We start from the raw sequence: 25,554 nt of genomic DNA, 5'->3' as shown, positions 1-25,554 counted from the left end.
GTGTGTGTGTGTGTGTGTGTGTGTGTGTGTGTGTGTGTGTGTGTGTCAGGAACATAAACTGTAATGAGTCTAAAAGGCAGATCAGTGAAAATGTTAAAGTCCTGATGAACTTTACAGACGATATTGAACCATGGTGAAATTACAGGATATGGTCTGTAACAGACATGGACTCATGGGCCTCCGTCTCAGAGCAGGAGGAGCAGCTGATATTTCTACTGAAGAAATGATGGAGATGATGATTCATGTAAAACATTTGAAGTTAAGGTTTTAGTCTCTTGGAGAAACAGAATGTTCACAACTTTTTCAAGTTGACCAACTAAATCACCACAGTAACTGCAACTGTAACTACATTTTCTCTGTCTGAAGGTAAATGTCAGCAGTTTTAATGTTTTATACGTCAGCACCACCTGTTGTTACCTGAGTTTTCTGACGTTGTCGTGGAATAGTTGTTAAACCTGAAGTTACTGTGCCAAACCCAAATCCTGCTTCGTAGTACAGGCCTCAGGCCTCTGGTCCTCCTCCAACAGGAACTAGGTTCTTTATGTAAAATTGTACTTAAACATGATCAATGATTAAATGAAAGAGATTTCCTTTAAAAAAAAGTTTTAATATTATTGTAAAGGCTTTATTGAAATTGTCATTCTTTTATTTTGAAAAGACTGTACAAGTTATTTGGAATCTAATACTTTTGTAGTGAAAGTAACTCAGTACTTTTATTGCAGTGCTGCACTGAAACTCCAGTGTTTCCATTTTCTGCTTCTTTATACTTTTACTTCACAACTTTTCAGAGGGAAATATTTCACTGTTTTACTACATTTATTTCACAGCTACAGTTACTTTTCAGATTAAGATTTGAAATAAAAACCAAATGAGTCTGTTCTGCATGATCAGCACTTTTAATTTTGACAGTTGAAATATATTTTACTGATTACACTCGTGTACTTTTACTGAAGTGAAATTAGAAAGCAGGATTTTTAGATTGTGTCAGATAAAACCAGTGGATCTCAGTCTGTCTGTGTGTCAGTGAATGGAAATGCTCGTCCCTGGATCCTGTGTGTGCTGCTCTGCACTTCACTGCAGCTTCATGACCCCATCTAGTGGACTGACAGTGGAAGTACAGCAGCTGATGGCAGCTTCCTCTGCCTCACACTGCTGTCTGACTGCATTCAACTGACACTGATATGAAAGAGGAAAGAAGAGCCAATCAGTGGAGGAGCAGCTGATATTTCTACAGGACAAATGATGGAGAGGATGATTTCAGTTGATGTGCAAATGAATGATTTGTGTTTTCTCTCCAGATGAAGGTAGAAAGTGTGTGTGAGCTGATGTGGATGTGAATTCAGCATCATGAATCAGTGTGAGGACAGAGAGGAGGGAGCCCCTCCCCCTAAAAGCAGTCTGTGTGGGGACCATGAGATCCAGACCAAAGCTCAGAGGTGAGATGAGGATCTCTAACTGTCCATGACTCTTCTCCATGTCAGAGCTCAGCACTCACATCACTGCACCATCATTATTCACACTCAAAGCTCTGTGTGTGTTGTGTTGAAGGCCAGAGCAGCAGCACACACCAGACTCTGCTGGACCTGGACCTGAACATGGACCTGAGCCCAGCTGTGTGTCCATGAAGAGTGACAGGTCAATGGGTCGCCTCATTGATTTCAAAGGACAGCCTCCCTCTGCTGCAAAGAAGTGAGCTGCAGCTGACTACATGTTTTCTTCTTTACTATGAGAACACTGTATGAATAATAGATATGTTGTCCCTGTCCCCATGTCCCTGATGGTCTTGATTTCTGTGTCCACCAGGATCCATCAGAGACCAGACGTCCCTGTAACTGAATCCAGCTGTGTGTCCATGAAGAGCTACAGGTCAAAGGATGACGTCATTGATTTCAAAGGACAGCCTCCCTCTGCTGCAAAGAAGTGAGCTGCAGCTGAGTTTAAAATGTATCAGACAGCTGTCCTGTATAACTGGTCTTCTATGAAAGATGAAGTGATTGTGTTTTGTCTCCAGGCTTCATGAATGACACAGTATATGAACATGATCAGGCTGAAACACAGGCTTTAGTGGCAAAGTTTTTCAAGAAAAGCACTTCTTATGTTCTTATATGTGTCAGTCAGATCAGAACTAAAACTCCCTGTAACTCAGCACCTATCCAGTTCCAGTGTTTGTGTTAGTGTCCTGTAGCAGAGGTGAGACTTCTGTCAAACCCAGTGTGAGTCCTTAAAACCCATCATTTAAAAGGTGGACTTGTTGTGATGACTCTAGGTCATGAAGTACAGAACTGATTGCTTGTTTCCTCTCACTGAGGATGTCACAGCACAGTAGTGTTTGCTTTAATCAGGACAGTCACCACAGAACATAAAAGCAGCTGTTGTTTGTGTACAAAGCATAAAACGCTCACAGATGCTGCAAACATAATGTGAGCTAATTCTTCATGATTCCTCCACAGAGTGGACCAGGAGAGCCCAGAGGTTCCCAGTGCTCAGTCTGCCCAGCAGCATCAAACACACCTGGACTCCATATTTATGGTCTGTACATGGACAACAACTACTTTGACATCTGTTGTGTTGACAATAATCTCCATGCTGCACTTTTTAGACCAGTGGATTGTCAGTGTGTCCAACATGGATCTGATGTTTGGCTCCATGGTTTTACTTTGATTGTGTCATTCATATAGTTTTCTGTTCCAGCTGCTGGAGGAGAACATTGTCACTTTTGTGAAGAAGGAGCTGAAGAAGATCCAGAAGGTTGCAAGTCCAGATTACCCAGAAAGCTCAGAGAGTCAGAAGGAGGATGACGAGGTGTTGGATGGTGAGGATGAAGAGCAGAGGAGGAGCAGCAGAGAGGCTTTTTTGAAGATCACAGTGAACTTCCTGAGGAGAATGAAGCAGGAGGAGCTGGCTGACTGTCTGCACAGCAGTAAGAGGATTTCTCTAAAGATTCAACATGATGGACATCTCAAGACATGGAGGGACATATGTTCATGTGTGTTCTTTAGGGGGATGAACATGTCATGTTTTCTTTATGAATCAGTCATTGATGTTGTTTCTTGTTTGTTCTTTCAGGACATGATGCTGCAGTTTGTCAACGTAAACTTAAATCTGCTCTGAAGAAGAAGTTCCAGTGTGTGTTTGAGGGGATCTCTAAAGCAGGAAACCCAACCCTTCTGAATCAGATCTACACAGAGCTCTACATCACAGAGGGAGGGACTGGAGAGGTCAATGATGAACATGAGGTCAGACAGATTGAAACAGCATCCAGGAAACCAGCCAGACCAGAAACAAGCATCAGACAAGAAGACATCTTTAAAGCCTCACGTGGAAGAGATGGACCAATCAGAACAGTGATGACAAAGGGAGTGGCTGGCATTGGGAAAACAGTCTTAACACAGAAGTTGACTCTGGACTGGGCTGAAGACAAAGCCAACCAGGACATACACTTCACATTTCCATTCACGTTCAGAGAGCTGAATGTGCTGAAAGAGAAAAAGTTCAGCTTGGTGGAACTTGTTCATCAGTTCTTTACTGAAACCAAAGAAGCAGGACTCTGCAGGTTTGAAGAGGTCCAGGTTCTGTTCATCTTTGACGGTCTGGATGAGTGTCGACTTCCTCTGGACTTCCACAACACTGAGATCCTGACTGATGTTACAGAGTCCACCTCAGTGGATGTGCTGCTGACAAACCTCATCAGGGGGAAACTGCTTCCCTCTGCTCGCCTCTGGATAACCACACGACCTGCAGCAGCCAATCAGATCCCCCCTGAGTGTGTTGACATGGTGACAGAGGTCAGAGGGTTCACTGACCCACAGAAGGAGGAGTACTTCAGGAAGAGGTTCAGAGAGGAGGAGCAGGTCAGAAGGATCATCTCCCACATCAAGGCTTCACGAAGCCTCCACATCATGTGCCACATCCCGGTCTTCTGCTGGATCACTGCTACAGTTCTGGAGGATGTGTTGAAAACCAGAGAGGGAGGAGGGCTGCCCAAGACCCTGACTGAGATGTACATCCACTTCCTGGTGGTTCAGTCCAAACTGAAGAATGTTAAGTATGATGGAGGAGCTGAGACAGATCCACACTGGAGTCCAGAGACCAGGAAGATGATTGAGTCTCTGGGAAAACTGGCTTTTGAGCAGCTGCAGAAAGGAAACCTGGTCTTCTATGAATCAGACCTGACAGAGTGTGGCATTGATATCAGAGCAGCCTCAGTGTACTCAGGAGTGTTCACACAGGTCTTTAAAGAGGAGAGAGGACTGTACCAGGAGAAGGTGTTCTGCTTCGTCCATCTGAGTCTTCAGGAGTTTCTGGCTGCTCTTCATGTCCATCTGACCTTCATCAACTCTGGAGTCAATCTGCTGTCAGAAAAGAAATCATCTTCCCAAGTACTCAAAATCATAACAGGTAAATCTGCAGCCTTCTACCAGAGGGCTGTGGACAAGGCCTTACAGAGTTCAAATGGACACCTGGACTTGTTCCTCCGCTTCCTCCTGGGTCTTTCACTGCAGACCAATCAGACTCTCCTACAAGGTCTGCTGACACAGACAGGAAGTGGCTCACAGACCAGTCAGCAAACAGTCGAGTACATCAAGAAGAAGATTGAAGAGACTCCCTCTGCAGAGCAAAGCATCAACCTGTTCCACTGTCTGAATGAACTGAATGATCATTCTCTAGTGGAGCAGATCCAACAGTCCCTGAATTCAGGACGTCTCTCCACTGGTGAACTGTCTCCTGCTCAATGGTCAGCTCTGGTCTTCATCTTACTGTCATCAGAAAAAGATCTGGACGTGTTTGACCTGAAGAAATACTCTGCTTCAGAGGAGGCTCTTCTGAAGCTGCTGCCAGTTGTCAAAGCCTCTAACAAAGCTCTGTAAGTGTATAGATAGTTGGATTTATTCATCATTATATAAAGACTCTGCTATTTTATTCAGCAGGAGGGAAAATCAATTCCTCTCTTCTTTAATTCCTTATCATCATCTCTGAGCTCTGAGCTTCATCACATTGAATCTGAATTCAAATAATGGATCCTACATTAAAGAGCCAAGTCTCAGCTTTAATTTGAGCAGGTTGACATCAGTATAGAAAGAACTGTGTGGGAGATTCAGCCCTTTTAGTGGATCAAAAGTAACTGGACAAATACACATGAAGTGAAACAAACTCATCAGATTTAATATTTAGTGTAAAATCCTTTGCAGTCATTGACTGTAGTATCCATTATTATATTTTAAAGTCAATGTGCTGAGAGCCTGAAGAACAAAACATGTCTTTCCGAATACTTACGGCCTTGACTGTACATGTCTGTTTATTACTGATTGTGTCATATTTAACTGTCATGTCTCCAACTTGTTGAGAATAAAACAGAAAGGATTTGAATCAGAGCCAATGAAAGATGATCATCAATGTAGAAACTCCTCATTGGTTAGCAGGTGGATAAAGAGCTGATATTTCTGCTTCACTGAACAAATCTGTGTTTGATGTTTGGCCCAGTTTTCAAATGCAGGTCTGTTAGTTTGCTGTGAGCTGCAGAGCAAACTGAGATTTTTGTTCCTTTGATTGTCCTTTCAACACAAATGTTTTTTGACTTTTTCTTCATTGTTTCCTCTTCAGACTGAGCAGCTGTAACCTCTCAGAGAGAAGCTGTGAAGCTCTGTCCTCAGCTCTCAGCTCCCAGTCCTCTAGTCTGAGACACCTGGACCTGAGTAACAACAAACTGCAAGATTCAGGAGTGAAGCTGCTGTCTGCTGGACTGAAGAGTCCACACTGTACCCTGGAGACGTTCAGGTCAGATCAAGTTCCAGTTTGTTTGAAATGACTGCAGATATTTCTTGAGTGCATCAATGCTGACTTTAGAGAGGCCCATATCTAATAATTTTCACACTTTATACATTTGTGACCCAACTCAGAGTGCAGAGAGGTCTGAGGAGTTAAAATTATAAACCTCAAAGTAATATAACTTACTGATACTGAGTGGTGACAGAAATAACTAAAAAAGTTCAAAAAGGAAGAGCAGCAGACATGCATTCAAACAAATATTAGAGGACAGGAACTGTCGAGAACTAACAGGCCTGAAATAACAAAAGCACTCAGGTAAATACAAATGTTAGCCTTTATTCTACAATACTGAAATAACCTAGATAGCACCAACTGAATACAACAAGTATTAGTTTAAAAAAAGGGTAGAGTACTCATTGTGGGGAGTGGTGATAAAAAATAGAGAACAACCTACGATTTCCTGAATTTCAAGGTCACTCCTTAGTCCTATTTGAAATTATCCGGACAGGAGTAAAACAGCAGTATTTTTAAGCATATTTCATGAGTTACATATATTCTGAAACACAGTATTAAAAACTTTAATGAGATATTTTAAAAAGAACACTGATCAAAATTAGACAACATTTTCAGATACCTCCCAGTTATTGGTGTTAATCTTGCACCTGGTGCTAATCTCGTTAATTATCAGACTTTGCAAGATGGTGAGCCATTCAAAAGTGACAGAAACCCTCCGGCAGCAGGTTGTCCAGATGAAGGCCCAAAGGATGACCCTTTCAGCCATAGCAAGAGAAGTTGCTCGTTCCAATTCTGTGACTTCTAGAATATTGCATCTTTACACAAACTCATTCAAGTCCCCCAGGAAGGTTGGTCGTCCACAGAAGACAAATGCAAGAGAGGACAGGATAATGCGGAGAAGCTCAATGGGTAATCAGTTCAATGCTGCAGCTGGAATTGCTCACCAGTTCAGCGCTGGACTGGGTAAGGTTCTGTCTTGTCATACAGTGTCTCGACGTTTAACAGAATTTGGACTGAAAGCCCAAGTGGAAGCTACATGTTTGGGGGATGTTTTCTGCAGCAGGACTTGGGGCTCTTATACAGCTGCATGGCAGAGTGAATGCAAATGTTTATCAGAACCTTCTTCAGCAACATGCGGTTCCTTCCCTGCGTTCATCACCCACTCAGCCAGCAATTTTCATGCAGGACAGTGCTCCCTGTCACACAGCAAAATGGGTAAAGCAGTTCCTTGAAGCTGAAAATATTGAAATAATGAAATGGCCAGCCCAGAGTCCTGATCTAAACCCAATAGAAAATCTCTGGAAAATCCTTGGCGACAAAGTTATGGCTAAGAAACCCACTACAGCCACCGAACTGTGGAAGAGACTGGAAGAAGAGTGGACCAAAATCACATCAGAGCAGTGTGAGAGACTAGTGATGTCCTGTGGCCGAAGATGTGCTGAAGTCATTCAAAGCAAGGGCCTGTATACTTCCTACTAATTGTTGACTGTTGGAACCTTCAGAAATTTTAGTTGTAATCTTTCTCCGTGCTACAGTCATTGCTGTTCTCTAATTTTGATCATTGAGTTTTCCTCAAAATAAATGTTTTTTGTTGACCTGCCTTCGTTATTTTGTAAATCACAGTTCTAGTGGCATGGTATAGCCACAACAAAGATTCATTCAAATTTTGAGCGATGAAGATTACATTATTAATGGAAAAAAAAAAGTTTTCATAAATTGTTCTCTAATTTTGATCGCCACTGTATCTTCTCTACTGGTCAGAAAACCCATATAAATATACTAATTACCCTCACAAAATCGATCTCACACTCATTTTAGGTGTTTATCAACATGTGTATGTAGTGATGCAAGTTTAAAAACTTCACAAACCTGTAGTAAACAGGAGAAAAGAACAAGACAGGCGACAGGTACTTCAGTTCAGCGAGAGAGACCGCTGGAAAAAGAGGGTCCCTTGGAGAAGCGCAGCGCCACACTGCCTCCTACTGGCGATACTGATATGCAGCTGCATTGTAGAGAGGGCTTGCAGAGAAGCCATAATTAACCCTTCCGGCTCACATTCAAGTGTTTTCCTCACAGAAATAATAAACCCAAAGTAAAATCATGAATCCTGGCATTTTATTTTTTTCTAGATGAGCTGAATCATTTTTCTGTTGGACGTTTTCCATGTATTCTAGTTTCATTTGAAGTGAACAAAGATTCTTTAATCTGACAGAATTCCTGACACTGTTGATGCTTTTACTCTTATTGCATCACTGCAGCTCAGAATAACATGAGGAGACTTTGTGATGAGAATTGTTGATTAAAACTAAACCCTCTGATGTCTGTTAGAAAAGCTGTCCACACACTTAAAGATTTCATATGATTAGAAATGAACATCTCAGTCAGACTGAGCCTATAAGAAATTAACTGCTTTTCTCCTTCCTGCTTTGGAAGCTGAAAGAGTTAATTCACTGTTACTTGCATCACACCCTGCTAATTGTACTTATCAACATTATATCCTCCGGAGTACCCGGAGAGAACCCACACAGGCACAGGGAGAACATGCAAACTCCACACAGAAGAGCCAAGACCAGAGTTTGAACCTGGAACCCTCTTGCTGTTAGGTGACAGCTGACCACTGCACCACCGTATTTCTAGCTTTTCTATTTGGGTCATGTGATCACCAAGCAAGACATTTTTCCTGGATCAGGACTGAACATTTGATGTTTGATCCATTTCAGTGATGAATCAAAGTCAGTTTTTAGTCCAACATGTCTGATTTGATCTTTATCTTCTAATTCCAGACTTGACTGAGCTCAGCAGCATGTTATGAACCTGTGTTGACATGAATAGTTGTATGAATGTTGTGGTGACATTTGGATGATGTGTTTAGAAGGCTGACATTATGATGATCCACAATAAGAGAAGGACAAAGTCCCTCTACTCATGTTAGTGAAAGCTCATTGATTAGGACATATCTGATTGGATTAGAAATGATTTTTATCCACATGATTTATTCTTTATTCAGATTGAGGTCCTGCAGTTTGTCAGAGATCAGCTGTGCTTCTCTGGCCTCAGCTCTGAAGTCCAACCCCTCCCATCTGAGAGACCTGGACCTGAGTGCCAACAAGCTGCAGGATTCAGGAGTGAAGCTGCTGTGTGGTTTTCTGGAGAGTCCACACTGTAGACTGGAGACTCTGAGGTCAGTTCACTGTCTGTTACTGTTGTAGATCTTATATCTTTAATCCACAACTGAACCTGGTTTATATTCATCTAGATTCTAGAAATTAAATCCATTCATCTTGAATGAATGAATGAGTGAGATTTGAAATAGTTTTTCTGTATTGTTACTTTTTCTTATCTCATACTAAGAATTATTCCTTCAGTTTCACTTCATTTCACTTTACTTTATGTGACCCAACTCAGAGTGCAGAGAGGTCTGAGGAGTTCAAATTATAAACCTCAAAGTAATATATCTTACTTATACTGAGTGGTGACACAAAAAACTGAAAAGTTCAAAAAGGAAGAGCAGCAGACATGCATTCAAACAAATATTAAGTTTATTTAAACCTAGATAATTAAGACAGGACGTGTTGAGAACTAACAGGCCTGAAAGTACAAAAGCACTCAGGTAAGTACAAATGATAGACTTTATTCTACAATATTGAAATGACCTAGATAGCACCAACTTAATACAACAATAAAAGTTTAAAACAAGAGTAGAGTACTCACTGTGGGGAGATTCTATCACAACCTGCTTATACTCACACCATGTGCTCACCTGGTGCTGCTCCCACTAGAAGATACTTCAAACACTGCAAGACTTTAAACATTGCAAGTCTACAAACACTGCACTGCACGACACAACCACACAGCATACAGAGTGTGTCCCTGCAAACTGCTCCCCACAGACTGGACCTCTACCTAAAAATAAAAACAATTAGAATCAGTTGGTTCAGATAAAATGAACAAGAAAGGACTTATATGGACAGATAATTAAAAACTCAATAATGAGTTCACAGGAACTAATGTCAGTGCAGCAGAATCATTACATCAGTCCCTGTAAAAACAACATGTGAAGTAAATACAACCAGCCAATAAAAGAACTGCTCAGGCAAACAGCAGTCTGGATCTGGGCCTGAAAGAGGCGACAACAACTATTAAAATGTGTATTAATACTTTAGGGCAGTGGTTCTCAAACTGTGGTATGCGTACCTCCCTCTAGTGGTACGCGGAGGAATCTTTTCTTTTGCATTTTGTATTTTATTAAATTAATTATTAAATGATTAAAATGTAAAGTACTACTACAAATGAAATATCTGAACCATGAGATAATAGAAATGCAACTTAAAATAAGAAAAATAATAGGAACTAGCCTTTCATTAATGTTTTCACGTCACCCTACGAAGCTCTACTGCAAATAGTAGCGCTGCCTGCAAACGCCAACTATTAACTGCGATTTGCTGTCAGATAGAGGCTAAACTTAACTGTGATGGCAAGTTGGTTTGAGCCCAGATAGTAAAAACCAGTGGTGGAAGAAGTACTGAAGCTTAGTACTTAAGTAATCAGAATCAGAATCAGAAAACTTTATTGCCAGGTATGTTACACATACAAGGAATTTGACGTGGTGTTGTTGGTGCAAAAAACAGACGAATTGGACTGACAAGTCCCATAACACACAAAGTTGAACAAGAAAAAAAGTTTAAATACTAAAATAAGAGAAAGAAGAAAGAAGTACTAAGAGGAAGAAAGTCTATACAAATAATAATAGTATAATGTGCAATGTTGCAAAGTAGATGTAGTGCAAAGAGGTAATAATGCCATAGGAGTGTTAATATAACGCATACAGTACAGAGCTGAAATTATGTTAATGTAACATAGTCTGTATTGGGGAAATGAGGGTCTGTGCTGTTTGGGGGGGGTGCGGAGCTGTGTTGATGAGGGTGGCGGCAGAGGGAAAGAAACTGTTCCTGTGACGTGAGGTTTTGGTCTTGATGGACCACAGCCTCCTGCGGTCCATCAAAGTACAAATATCCCGCCAAAAATATACTCAGGTGAAAGTGGAAGTACTGCATCAAGAATCTTACTTAAGTAAAAGTGCTAAGTACTTACTTTTAAATTTACTTTAAAGTATTTTTCAAAGTAAAAGTACTCACGCAATCGGTTGTCTCTGTGTCGGGGCCATTTTTTATTCTTTTTTTTTTTAAATTACTTTATTGATCCCTCCTGGGGAAATTATTCTCTGCATTTTACCCACACCAAGTGAACGAAACACACACACAAGCATTATGCACATGAGCAACATGCACTAGAGACGCTGGGGCAGGGGACTGCCTAGTGAGGCGCCCGGGGAGCTGGGGTGAATCGGTGCCTTGCTCAGGGGCACCACAGCAGAGTGGTCGCAGAGGCAGGGGAGGCGCGTCTCCTTCACCACCACCGTATCCGTTTTTTTTGCGCTTGGTCGAGGGATCGAACCCACGATCCTCGGATCTCATGCCGGTCCAAAGTCCAAAGCCGCACTCTTAATGTACTGCGCTGCGCCCCCAAATTTTGATAAAGAATCTAGATATACTGATTTATGCCTATGTCACCTGCTTAAATACGGCCAACGATGGCTGTCTGACTCTGAGCTGGAGGGCTCAGACTCAGGCTCAGCCGACGTTGGCTCTGGGTTCATGTCGATGTTGCACATCGTTTCTTCTCGCCGGAATCAGCCCAGTCCACTAGCTGGCCCTGCTACCAAATGCGCACTCCGCCATCATCGGGTGTAATAGAGCCACCTGATTGGTTGGCAATGGCAAACAACGACTCAACGCAAGCAGTCTATTTTTTTTTCATGCAAGATTTTGAGGAAATTATGTTCATAACATGTAACGAGTAACGGCATAAATTGTAGAAATGTAGTGGAGTAGAAAGTACAGATAATTGCTGCAAAATGTAATGGAGTAAAATAAAAAGTATGCATTATTATTTTTACTTAAGTACAGAAATGTAAAAAAATACTTAAGTACAGTAACGAAGTACAAATACTTTGTTACATTCCACCACTGGTAAAAACAAAGTATGAGCGGTCCAAAAATGCTAAAGTTGTGGCTCCAGAGGGGAATGAAAAGGACGAAGTCTGTGGATCAGGAGGAGGATATTTCAAGCAGCCTGGACGACAGTGTTAATGTTAGCCGCTACATCAGTAGTGGGAGTGAAATGACCACAGCACCTGTAGCTGGCTGCCAAAAGTGCTAAACAGTACAGAAATATGACCCAAGTTATATCAAACTTGGATTCAGCTGTAGTGGGATGGAGGAAGACCCAAAGCCACAGTGTGTGGTATGTGATGTTCTCAGCAATGAATCCATGAAACCATCGCATCTCAAATGGCATCTTACAACCACGCACATGGTGCTGAAAGACAAATCAGTATATTTTTGTACGTAAACGGGATGAATTGCAGCAGTCCAAATGTACGATTCAGTCCTGTGTTACACCTGTGGTTAAAGCTTAGGAGGCTGCGTACAGTGTCAGCCTCTGCATAGCGAAAGCTGTTAAGGTAGAACAGCTCTGTCTACCCTTAGCCAAAGAGATGGTGCACATTATGTGTGGCGAGATGGTCGCCAAACATTTAAATCTTGTGCCACTTTCAAATGACACAGTGTCGGGGAGAATAAGAGCCATGGCAGATGACGTTAGAAAGACACTGATTGAACGCATTAAAAATAGTCGCTATTATTCCATCCAACTGGAATAATAGCGACTATTATTCCAGTTGGAATAATAGTCCAACTGATGTTGCAGGTTTATGTCAGATCTGAGCATGATGGTGCAGCTCAGGAGGACTTTCTGTTCTGTTATCCACTGCAGACTAGAACCACAGCAGAACACATATTCCAGCTCCTGAACGCATTTGTTCAAGAAAATGGGCTTGATTGGAAAAAGTGTGTTGGAGACTGCCCAGACGGTGCCAGGGCTATGACAGGTCAGCACAGTGGAGTAGCAGCTCGAATTTGCGAGGTGGCACCAGAAATGCGATGGACTCACAGCAACATCCATCGTGAGGCACTGGCAGTGAAGAAGATGCCTGACGAGTTGAAGTCTGTGCTGGACTCAGCTGTGAAGATTGTAAACTTTATTAAGGCCCGGCCGATGCATTCACGCCTGTTCAGTGTGCTCTGTGAAGAGATGGGAAGCGAGCATGTCCAACTCTTGCTTCATACGGAAGTAAGGTGGCTGTCAAGAGGAAAGGTGCTTTCGAGGCTTTTCGAGCTGCACAGAGAGGTCCAAATGTTCTTACAGGACACAAACTTCCCCTTGTCAGATGTTTCTGAAGATGCTGTGTGGCTCCGTCAACTGGCATACTTGTCAGACATTTTCTCTCATTTAAATGAACTGAATTTGGGACTACAGGGACTCTCCATCAGTGTGTTTGATGTGCAGGACAAAATTAATGCACTGCTTAAAGAGCTGGAGTTGTTCGATATCAAAGTCAAGGCAGACGATGTTTCAGCTTTCTCTGCTTTGGAGAGCTTTTTGTCCGACAATAACCTTGCCCTTGAAGATGGAGTCAAGGAGAATATTGTTGCACACCTTGTCTCACTCAGACAACAGTTCCGGGAATATTTGCCAGTGATGGTCGAAGGGAACAACTAGATGAGAAATCCGTTCAACATCAAAACCTCGGAAATAAGACTTCACTGTTTGTGAGCAGGAAAGTATAATAGATGTGTCTTGTGATGAAACATTGAAGACCGCTTTCAGAAAGCAGCCACTGTTGGATTTTTGGATCAAGCAACACAGTGAGTACCCTGCACATATCTGTGCAAGAAAGGCTTCTCTTCACTTGCTGCCATAAAAACAAAATACAGAAGCAGGATGGATGCTGAGCCCAACCTAAGACTGAAACTTACCTCAATTGACCCAGACATCAAAGGACTGTGTGTACAGAGGCAGACACACCCTTCCCATTAGGTCTATAAGAATTAGATTAGTTGCCAAAGTGCTGTTTTTGAAGTACAGTTGTTTGTGTTTTTGAGTGAAATGCAATTATTGTTTTCACATGCTGTGTGTGTGTGTGTGTGTGTGTGAGAGAGAGAGAGAGAGAGAGAGAGAGAGAGAAATGCAGTGTATGTGAATGAAATATAGGAGAGTTGTTAATATAAGAGAGTTCTAGTACCAATGCGTACAATGTAGCTGTGACTGTCAAAGGTCACAATAAATATGAGGAATAAATTTGCTTCCTGTGTGCATTTTCAGCTGAATAGGATGGGCCTACGCTACTTTATTTCAACATCGGCCATAGTGGTGGTACTTGGAGAGCCAAATATTTTCTTAGGTGGTACCTGATGTAAAAAGTTTGAGAACCACTGCTTTAAAGGATACAGCCCCACTACACTGCCTTTAAATAAGTTTCATACTTAAGGACATGTGGGGGGCTACTACAGAATCCCCTGGCTCTGTCTGGTTCAGTGGATAAGACTCAACAAGGTGCAACCCTCAGTCTTCCTGTCAGATGGAAACACACATTGCTATAGAACACAGGGAAAGAGCTGAGTTTAATTCAACCACAGCCGACCTCTTGAGCATGGCATCAACAGCCTACAGGCTCACAGGACTGCACAGATCTGTGGAATCAGAAAATACCTCTATTAACAAAACAAATAACCTTTTCCCTTTGTCTCTCTCTCCAAATCCAACTTTCCCTCACCTGCACACACCAAAGCACTGCTCACAGGAGGCCTCAGACAAAGAGGAAGTGCTGCACCCTCACCTGGGCTTTTAAAGACAGGCATATCTATTCCTACCCATTAGTGGGTGGAGTTACAAACCTAAACCAGCCAGGCCTCTAAGCCTAACTCAACCCTCACATTTAATTACAAAAACCTATTCAGCTACAAAGTTCATAAAGCAGAAGGTCATGTAAAATCTTCAACAATGAAGAGGATTTTATTCGTCCTCATCTGAGTTGATATTTATCATCTAAGTACAAACTTTATAAAATCAGCATCTTTGGGATTAAAATACTTTCTCTTCACTTTAACATGGGTTTAGTTGTAGATTTCCTGAGCTGATCAGAGACCTGTACTGTGAATCAGGATTTGGGATTAGCCCGGTAACTTCAGGTTTAACTCTGGGTTTTCAGAATTACCAAGGTGGTTCACTTGTGAAGGGGTTACATCGCCATGGTAACTTGTGCTGCACAGCTAACCTGCTCTGGAGCAGGTAAACTTCAGAGGATCAGATCAAAACCTGTCAACAGCCCGAATATTGACCAATCAGAACACTGGAAAAAATGAAATCATCATTCCTACAGGATCCCAAATGGGACAAAAGTGTTTATAACAAAGTGGCAAAAATAAAATAAAATAAAGTAGTATATAAATAAACTAAACTAAAATAAAATAAAATAAAGAGCAACAGATATTTTTTTTCTGGATGAGCTGAATCATTTTTCTGTTGGAGGTTTTCCATCTGTTCACTCTGGTTTTAAAACAAACAGAAGGAGAGTTTATCACTAAATAACAACATAATAAATATTCTAGTTTCATTTGAAGTGAACAAAGATTCTTTAATCTGACAGAATTCCTGACACTGTTGATGCTTTTACTCTTATTGCATCACTGCAGCTCAGAATAACATGAGGAGACTTTGTGATGAGAATTGTTGATTAAAACTAAACCCTCTGATGTCTGTTAGAAAAACTGTCCACACACTTAAAGATTTCATATGATTATAAATGAACATCTCAGTCAGTCTGAGCCTATAAGAAGTTAACTGCTTTTCTTCTTCCTGCTTTGGAAGCTGAAAGAGTTAATTCACTATTACTTTTTTTTTAAACATACATCACACTCTCATAATAATTTGTTGCTAATTAAGTAAGAAATTTAAAAATAATTATTGTACTTATCTACATTATATCCTTGGTCTGACATTATCAGTTGTAAATTATTTCTAGCTTTTCTTTTCTATTTGGGTCATGTGATCACCAAGCAAGACATTTTTCCTGGATCAGGACTGAACATTTGAAGTTTGATCCATTTCAGTGGTGAATCAAAGTCAGTTTTTAGTCCAACATGTCTGATTTGATCTTTATCTTCTAATTACAGACTTGACTGAGCTCAGCAGCATGTTATGAACCTGTGTTGACATGAATAGTTGTATGAATGTTGTGGTGACATTTGGATGATGTGTGTAGAAGGCTGACATTATGATGATCCACAATAAGAGAAGGACAAAGTCCCTCTACTCATGTTAGTGAAAGCTCATTGATTAGGACATATCTGATTGGATTAGAAATGATTTTTATCCACATGATTTATTCTTTATTCAGATTGAGTTCCTGCAGTTTGTCAGAGATCAGCTGTGCTTCTCTGGCCTCAGCTCTGAAGTCCAACACCTCCCATCTGAGACACCTGGACCTGAGTGACAACGATCTGCAGGATTCAGGAGTGAAACTGCTGTGTGGTTTTCTGGAGAGTCCACACTGTAGACTGGAGACTCTGAGGTCAGTTCACTGTCTGTTACTGTTGTAGATCTTATATCTTTAATCCACAACTGAACCTGGTTTATCTTCTTCCAGAACTTGAATCCATATATCTTGCATGAATGAATGAGATATGAAATAGTTGTTGTTCCATATTATGGCTTTTTCTTATCTCAGACTAATAATTATTCCTTCAGTTTCACTTAATTTCAATCAGTTGTCATGAATAATGTCTGTTGACTTCAATGAAATCTTCAGAACTCACAGGAAGTAGAGGCTCAGCTCTGCACCATAGAAAACCACAACGGCCCGTGGTTCATCATCAACCGCTTCATGTTTCAAACAGATTTTCCCCAATCAGCGACACACCGGCTGAGGAAAAAACTCTGGTTATTGGCAGCTCTATTTTGCCAAATGTGAAGTTAGAGACTCCAGCGACCATAGTTAAATGCATTCCTGGGGCCAGAGCGGGCGACGTTGAATCATATTTAAGATAAACGTAGATTTGGTAAGATTGTTATTCACGTTGGCGGTAATGACACCTGATTACACCAATCGGAGGTCACTAAAATTAATATGGAACCGGTGTGTAACTATGCCAAAACAATGTCAGGCATTAGATCTCTCTTGTCTAAATCTCTGTTAGTGAATGATTTGATAATGGATCAGCAGATTGATTTATTCTGTCTGACTGAGACCTGGCTGCAGGAGGAAGAGTATGTCAGTCTAAATGAGTCAACCCCTGCTAGTCATATTAATTATCACATTCCTCGAGGCACAGGCCGAGGAGGAGGAGGAGTGGCAGCAATCTACCACTCAAGTTTATTAATTAATCCTAGACCTAAGCCGAAATATAGTACATTTGAAAGCCTTATCCTCAGCCTCTCACATCCAAATTGGAAGACAGAAAAACTAGTACTATTTGCTGTAGTGTATCGTCCACCTGCTGCTTACTCAGAGTTTTTGTCTGAATTCACTGAATTTTTATCTGATTTAGTGCTTAGTACGGATAAAGCAATTATAGTGGGTGACTTTAATATTCGTGTTGATACCCACAATGACAGCCTTAAGACTGCTTTCTATTCAGTATTAGACTCAATTGGCTTCTTTCAAAATGTTAACAAACCAACTCACTGTTTTAATCACACCCTTGATCTTGTACTGACCAATGGCATAGAAGCTGAATATTTGACTGTACTCCCTCAGAACCCTGTTTTATCCCATCATTCTTTAATAACATTTGAATTTACAATAATGAACTGCACAGCATCTGGGAATAAAATTAACTACTGTAGATATTTGTCTGATAATGCTGTTATCAAATATAAGGAAGTTATTCCAAATCTATCTCAATGGTAAGACCTAAACCTCACTAAGGTTCATTTCATGGCAATTAAATGTTGCAAATGCAATTAAAAGTCTCTGTAGTAGGATGTGATGGTCAATGGTATCAAATGCAGCACTAAGATCTAACAAGACAAGTATGACAATGCATTTAGTAGGTCATTTGTAACTTTCACTAATGCTGTCTCTGTGCTATGATTCACTCTGAATCCTGACTGAAAGTTAATTAAACCACTGAAAGTTGTTTAATTGCAGCTACTCTAAAGGACTGTGGTACATAGCCTGTTAGTAAGGAGGAATTTGTCTAATCAGCACTATAGAGGTGCTGATTAGGGGTAAAATTCCTTGAGGAGCCTGGTGGGGATCAGGTCTAAAAGACAGGTTGATGGTTTAGATGAAGAAATCATAGAAGTTAGTTGGTGAAGATCAGTGGAAGAGAAACTTTCTAAATACATATCAGGTTTTACTGTTTCTGAGGTTCCTGTGAAAAATCAGTGCTAATTGAGGACAGGAGGTGATCAAGTTTGTCTTTGATATTAAAGTAGCCAATGAAGTCGTTACTGCTGAGAGCTATAGGAATATATGAATCAATAGAGCTGTGACTCTCTGTCAGCCTGGCTACAGAGCTGAAGAGAAACCTGGGGTTGTTTTTATTGATTCAATCTAGATGTCATATGACAGAACAAGGTCGAGGGTGTGGTTAAAACAATGAGTTGGTTTATTTACACTTTGAGAAGCCAATTGAGTCTAATAATGAGATAAATGCAGAGCTAAGGCTAACATTGTTAACATCCACATGAATATTGAAATCACCTACAATAATGACTTCTTCTGTACTGAGAACTAAACTTGATAAAAACTAAGAGAATTCAGACAGAAACTCAGAGTTTGGCCCAGGAGGGAGGTACACTATAACAGACTGAACTGGCTGTAATGTTTTCCAGGTTGGATGAGAAAACCTAAGAACGAGGCTTTGAAATTAGTTATAACTGATCAACTGTAACTATGGCAAGTGCACTCAAAGATGATGGAGACAGCCTGAGTGTAAAAATGCTCTAACTCTAAAATCATGATTCAAATTTCACTAAACCTAAAAACTGGTAAATGGCTGCGTTTATATAGAACTTTTACCCACAGCTCTTTACATGCTGCCTCTCATTCACCCATTCACACACACTGATGGCAGCCAGCTACCATACAAGGCGCTGGTCTGTCCATCAGGGCTGGTCTGAAGTTGAGGTTCTTAGCCTAAGGACACTTGATGTTGACAGGAGGAGAGCTGTGATTAATGTACAACCCTCTCTACCTGCTGAGACACAGCTGTCCTGTACTTACAACTAATAAACTATTTTATCAGAGGATTCAAACTAAATCAAATCAGGTACTAACATTAACACAGTTACAGTCAATACCTGAAGTATTTGGACAGTTATCACACTGAATCTGAATTATTTTAACGGATCCTACATTAAAGAGCCAAGAGTCTCAGCTTTAATTTGAGCAGGTTGACATTAGTATAGAAAGAACTGTGTGGGAGATTCAGCCACATGAAGTGAAAAAAACTCATCGGATTTAATATTTAGTGTAAAATCCTTTGCAGTCATTGACTGTAGTATCCATTATTATATTTTAAAGTGAATGTGCTGAGAGCCTGAAGAACAAAACATGTCTAACTGTCCAAATACTTACGGCCTTGTCTGTACATGTCTATTTATTACTGATTGTATCATATTTAACTGTCATGTCTCCAACTTGTTGAGAATAAAACAGAAAGGATTTGAATCAGAGCCAATGAAAGATGATCATCAATGTAGAAACTCCTCATTGGTTAGCAGGTGGATAAAGAGCTGATATTTCTGCTTCACTGAACAAATCTGTGTTTGATGTTTGGCCCAGTTTTCAAATGCAGGTCTGTTAGTTTGCTGTGAGCTGCAGAGCAAACTGAGAGTTTTGTTCCTTTGATTGTCCTTTCAACACAAATGTTATTTGACTTTTTCTTCATTGTTTCCTCTTCAGACTGAGCAGCTGTAACCTCTCAGAGAGAAGCTGTGAAGCTCTGTCCTCACTTCTCAGCTCCAAGTCCTCTAGTCTGAGACACCTGGACCTGAGTAACAACAAGCTGCAGGATTCAGGGGTGAAGCTTCTCTCTGCTGGACTGAAGAGTCCACACTGTACCCTGGAGACTCTTAGGTCAGGATCCATCAACCTGTTTAATTGATGATTTGCTCATATCTGATTTACATCAGTGGATAAACAGCCAACTTGTGTAGGATTGTTCAAAGTAAAATTTACTAAAGTTCAGCAGAACTTTCTACGCTGAGACAGTTATTCATCATTTTCTCCTTTTTTTGTTTCAGTTGTTGGTTTTTTAATCTTACGGATGATGTTTAAGGAATTTACCTTAAATACATTGAACCTGGACCAAAATGGACCAGAACCAAAAACAAAAATATGAACAAAAAGGAACAACTAAACAGACCAGCAGGTGTTGACAGAGGGTTCCTGTGTGATGTTGTGTGTGTCTGCAGGCTGTCAGGATGTCTGATCACAGAGGAAGGCTGTGCTTCTCTGGTCTCAGCTCTGAGCTCCAACCCCTCCCATCTGAAAGAGCTGGACCTGAGCTACAATCATCCAGGAGACTCAGGAGTGAAGCTGCTGTCTGCTGGACTGAAGGATCCACACTGGAGACTGGACACCCTCAGGTATGGAGAGGCCTGCTGCAGCCACAGACAGTGTGTGATAGAGGAGGAAGAGCTGGAAACATTTAGTGTGTCACAGCTGATGACAGATTTCTACAGAAGTGCTTTGAATTCAACAACAACACAAAGAGGAGTTTTCTCTAATTCTGACTTCAGTATCTCATCATGTCTCACTGTGTCATATTTAAGAGAAAATATGTGCCAATCATTAAATCAGGTGTGGTCAGCTGTTTTCTGTGACCTGAGCAGGACTTTCTCAGACTGGATTTCATGCTGCATCAGCACAAAGCCAGCGTGGAAACATTTGAGCTGCAGCTGGTTGAACTGCACATGAACCAACAGAGCCACTTTGAGCACTCAGAGTGCTTTCACCACAACAACCCCAAAGACTTTAGATACCTGTTCAGTGCTGACACACTAATAATAACATCCCAACAATAATAAGACCTCTGTCTCTGTCTTCTAAAATATCCATGATCAATAATCAGCTGAACCTCTCTGAGATCCTGATCTTGTCACTCTGAGATCTTTTGTTGTGTCTCACACCAAAAGTGATATCAAATGGAGAAGACAAATGATGAAATCTTTCCTCCATGTCACCTCCCTGCTCCGTATAATTCCAAGATAAGGACTCCAGGTCCTTTGTCTCTTTGCTGAATGAACAGAATAATCAAAGCATCTGTGTATGAGAGCCATGTAATGTCCATGTTTGCATGCTGAAAGAGAACGTGCTGGTCTGACCCCCCTCCTCTTCTCAGGGTGGAGCCTGGTGGAGTCCGATGGTTGAGACCAGGTCTGAGGAAGTGTAAGTGTGGTTTTCATTTGATTCCTGAAAACACAGCAGCTCACATTCAACCATCTTCAAAGTGTCAATGATCAGGTGATAGATCAATAACAGCAGCTGTGTTGTGTCTTCTTCTCTCCATCAGATTTCTGTGAACTCACCATCGACACAAACACAGTAAACAGAAAGATCAAACTGTCTGACAACAACAGGAAGGTGATACATGTGAAGAAGGATCAGTCATATCCTGATCATCCAGACAGATTTGACCAGTGTCCTCAGCTGCTGTGTAGTAATGGTCTGACTGGTTGCTGTTACTGGGAGGTCGAGTGGAGAAGAGGAGTTGATATATCAGTGAGTTACAGAGGAATCAGAAGGAAAGGAAAAGGGGAAAACTGTTTGTTTGGAAGGAACTATCAGTCCTGGAGACTGTTCTGCTCTGATGATGGTTACTTTGTTTGGCACAATAACAGAGTGACACCTGTTTCCTCCTCCTCGTCTTTATCATCTTCCTCTGTCTCTGACAGAGTAGCAGTGTATGTGGACTGTCCTGCTGGCTCTCTGTCCTTCTACAGTGTCTCCTCTGACTCACTGATCCACCTCTACACCTTCAACACCACATTCACTGAACCTCTGTATCCTGGTTTTAGTCTCTGGTCCTCTGGTTCCTCAGTGTCTCTGTGTAGAGTGTAGCAGAGAGAGTCTCCTCCTGTTAGAGAAACTCTCTCACTGTTGAACAGTCTGTACATGTCTGTCTCTTTCACTCACACACACCTTTTCAGATTCATGTATTAAAGCAATTTATTTGTTAAACTCTTCTAAATGATTCCTTGTAAACTTCTTCCTCTTCCAGTCCTTTAAAGATGGAAGCTACAATTATTACAGGAGAAAAATGTTGCTGACTTTTACTTTATTAAGATTCTAATCATGATCTTGTCCTTTCTCATTAAAAGCATCATTGTGAACATCAGTGTTTTGTCTTTCTCTGAATCTTGGGACAACTGAGCTGATTCAGTTCAAACTAAAATGCTGCCACAGTTTATCTGAAAGATCTCACTTTGAGAGAGCCTGTCACCAAGTGGGGGCATTGGAGCATTGTGTGCCCCCCATTAACCCTACACCTCCCAAAATGACTTTTCAAGTAAAAGAAGTAAATGAGATACATTAACAGTCTGTGTGTTCACTGCAGAATGTGAAAAACCTTCAGGAGCACTGAGGAAAGTTTTTTTTGCATAAAAATGTGACTAAGTTTCTTTAAGCCAGTTGAGAATCAGTTCTCATTTTTAACAACGACCTGGCCAAGAAGTGGCAGCATGAGGCATGTTACACAATAAACAATAATCACAATCTTGAACACACAAATTGACAAACATTATTATGTTTACAACATTAAACATAGTAATGTGTTAGAAATGGATCATTGTAGACAATAAACAGCAGCAGGTGGGTGGAGCCAGGACCACAGACAGAGAACATGCAGCTCTGGAGCCAGAGACACCTGCAGAAAGGTACAGAGACAGAGAGACCAGAGAGAAACAAACACAGGACTACGGGACAGAGAGGACACAGAGTTAATGACATGGATTAGAAGAGAAGAGGTGTGCAGAGGATCATGGGAAGTCCCCCAGCAGCCTGGGCCTATAGCAGCATAACTAAGGGATGGTTCAGTTGCCTGAGCCAGCCCTACTATGGACTTTATCTTTAACTGTAACAGTGTCTATAGAGATAATTGTGACTAACTATAGGTTTAGTCATAATAACTAAAACTGGAACTACAACTAATTAAAAGGTTTTAAGCTTAGTTTTAAAATTAGAGAGGGTGTCTGCTTCCTGAACCCAAACTGGCAGCTGGTTCCATAGGAGAGGGGCCTGATAGCTAAAGGCTCGGCCTCCCATTCTACTTTTAGAGATTTTGGGAACCATAAGCAAACCTGCATTCTGGGAACGAAGCAATCTGTTAGGATGATATGGTACTATCAGCTCATTAAGATATGAAGGAGCCATTGAGGACCTTATATGTAAGGAGAAAATCAGAAAATCAATTCTGGATTTTACAGGAAGCCAATGAAGAGAAGTTAGTACAGGAGTAATATGATCTCTCTTGCTAATTCCAGTCAGTACTCTGGCTGCAGCATTTTGGATCAGCTGGAGGCTTTTTAGAGAGTTAACTGGACATCCTGATAATAGGGAATTACAGTAGTCCAGCCTAGAAGAAGCAAATGCATGGACTAGTTTTTCAGCATCACTCTGCAACAGAATGTTCCTAATCTTACTGATATTGTGCAGGTGAAAAAAGGTGGTCCTAGAGTCTTGATTTCTTTTTTTTTTTGGTCGCTGCTCGTGCTGTCGACTGGTAGATCGTGAGGCAGTTTACACAGTCTTTTTTCTAATATTTGCACTTTGTATATAGATTCTTATAAGTTTTATATAAGCCCTACAGACTACTTAATAACATTGCCAATCGTTTCTTCTCTTTTTTCGTTGGACGCTGGCTAATATCTTTGTTTTATCCCGCTAACAACAAAGTGAGTGAGTAGTTTTTCTCCCTTGTTTACGTGCTGCCCGGTTACGCTGCTGGATGCCTGCTCACCGTACCCATGGATTACAACGAGCTCTCTGTGCAACAAGGTGGACGAGCTGCAGGCCATTGTTAACTACATGCACGGATATAGAACTGCATCAGTGCTCGCTTTCACAGAAACTTGGCTTAGCAATAATGACAGTGATGACACGCTGCACATCGACGGCTTTGCCCCCCGGATCCGACTCAACCGGGACACAGAACGCACCGGGAAGCAACATGGCGGAGGTGTGTGTTTCTACATGAACACATGCTGGTGCTCCACGGTCGTCGTCAGAGAGGAGCTGTGCAATGCAGACATTGAGCTTCTGGCCGTCTCTCTTCACCCCTTCTATCTTCCAAGGGAATTCCCTCAGCTCTTCTTCATCCTGGTTTACATTCATCCCAGACTAGAACTCGTGTCACCAGACTCTCCTAAATTCATACTGGGTGACTTCAATCACAGCACAGTTGACAAATCCCTGAAAGGATTTCAGCAGTACATCACCTGCACGACTCGACTAAAGAAAACACTGGATAAATGTTATGGATCTATCCCCAATGCCTATAAGTCTATTGCTCTTCCTCCTCTGGGCTCCGCAGACCACCACACCATCCTGTTGGCACCAGTCTACATCCTGGTCATAAGGAGAATAGAGGGGACTGTCAAAAACATCAAGCAATGGACTAATGACAGCATTGCCACTCTACAGGGATGCTTTGAAACCACAGCCTGGGACAACATTCTGGCATCCACCAGTGACATCAGCGAGCAAGTGCATGCTGTGTCGTCATACAATTTCTTTCTGTGTGGACAATATCATTCCCTCCAAACAGGTCACCATCTTCCCCAACAACAAACCCTGGATAACCAAGAAATCCTCAACAAAAAGAAAAGAATCTTCTTCACTGGCACTGAATCTGAAAAAAAGGAGGTGAACAGAGAGGTGAAAGCTGCCATCAGAAAAGCCAAGACAGAGTATAAGACCAAGGTGGAGAAAAAATTCACTGAAGGAAATCTACGCTCAGCTTGGCAGGGGATTAAGAACATGGCTGCTGTAAATACACACCACTCACAGGACCATCCAGGTGGAAGGCAGCAGCCCAGCGTCCCTCCCCAACGACCTCAACTCCTTCTTTTCCAGATTTGAAACAGACAACACCTCCAAAACAGAAACCTTTATCTCCTCCCTCACTAATGCTGAAGAGGAATTATCCTTCAGAGGAGGTGGTAAGAGCTCTGAGGAGGACCAAAACAACCACAACACCTGGTCCTGACAATATCAGTGGACATGTCTTACAGCACTGTGCAGAGCAGCTGGGAGGTGTGCTGCAGCTGCTGTTCCAGATTTCTCCTCTGCATTCAGCATCCTGCAGCCACACATCCTTGCAGAGAAACTACACCATCGTTTCCACCTGCCGAAGCTGTCAGGGCAGGGTAGGTGGTGGAGTAGACACAGGCGCAGAGTCAGAGTTAGGGATAACCAGAAAAACGGTTTAATCAGTCCGGGTTCGATACACGTGCAATCAGTCCAATAAGGCAGAGGTACAATAGGGAGAAGGCAAACTCGAAATCCAAAATCCAGGCACAGGTCAAACAATTGGTATCACGAGCACAACAAGGAACGCTGGAAAGCTTGGTAGGAACACAAGTAACACACAAGACAATCTGGCGACGAGTGCCGGGAGGACAGGGACTAAATACACCAGGAGGAGGGGAGACAATTACACACAGGTGAAACACATTAAGGGAGGAAGGGTAATCAGGAGGTGGGAGGAGCACACAAGGAGAGGGAAGTCAAGACACCTGGAACGAGAGGAAAGGCAGTGAACAAACATTACCAAAATAAAACAGGAAACACCACATTATCAAAATAAAACCGCCCCGGCTCACAGAGTGGAACCTGACAGTACCCCCTCCTTAACGTGCGCCTCT

At 41.6% G+C, this 25,554-nt stretch overlaps 1 protein-coding gene across 1 annotated transcript; it reads left to right on the top strand.

The window, feature by feature from the left end:
- Positions 1–1,643: 1,643 nt before the first annotated feature.
- LOC121195778 (NACHT, LRR and PYD domains-containing protein 3-like) lies at positions 1,644–24,896 on the top strand. The gene is made up of 11 exons (XM_041059440.1): positions 1,644–1,689; positions 1,804–1,920; positions 2,451–2,529; positions 2,692–2,920; positions 3,067–4,864; positions 5,602–5,775; positions 19,592–19,765; positions 21,033–21,079; positions 21,204–21,730; positions 23,687–24,597; positions 24,698–24,896. Exons 2-11 carry the CDS (start codon positions 1,853–1,855, stop codon positions 24,894–24,896), a joined length of 4,206 nt encoding a protein of 1,401 aa, XP_040915374.1. The 5' UTR covers positions 1,644–1,689; positions 1,804–1,852.
- The last annotated feature ends 658 nt before the right edge of the window (positions 24,897–25,554 follow it).

The sequence above is a fragment of the Toxotes jaculatrix genome, chromosome 16 (genome assembly GCF_017976425.1).
Source record: "Toxotes jaculatrix isolate fToxJac2 chromosome 16, fToxJac2.pri, whole genome shotgun sequence".
NCBI classification, from domain to species: domain Eukaryota; kingdom Metazoa; phylum Chordata; class Actinopteri; family Toxotidae; genus Toxotes; species Toxotes jaculatrix.
The sequence above is the reverse complement of the archived record's forward strand: the minus strand, read 5'-3'. Positions and strand labels throughout refer to the sequence as shown.

What these genes read in the sequence shown, in the direction of transcription:
- LOC121195778 (XM_041059440.1), top strand. Translation starts at nt 1,853, where the DNA reads ATGAAGAGCTACAGGTCAAAGGATGACGTCATTGATTTCAAAGGACAG. An exon ending in GGCTGACTGTCTGCACAGCA is followed by an intron (nt 2,921 to 3,066) that starts GTAAGAGGATTT and finishes TTGTTCTTTCAG; the next exon opens with GACATGATGCTGCAGTTTGT. An exon ending in AAAGCCTCTAACAAAGCTCT is followed by an intron (nt 4,865 to 5,601) that starts GTAAGTGTATAG and finishes TTTCCTCTTCAG; the next exon opens with ACTGAGCAGCTGTAACCTCT.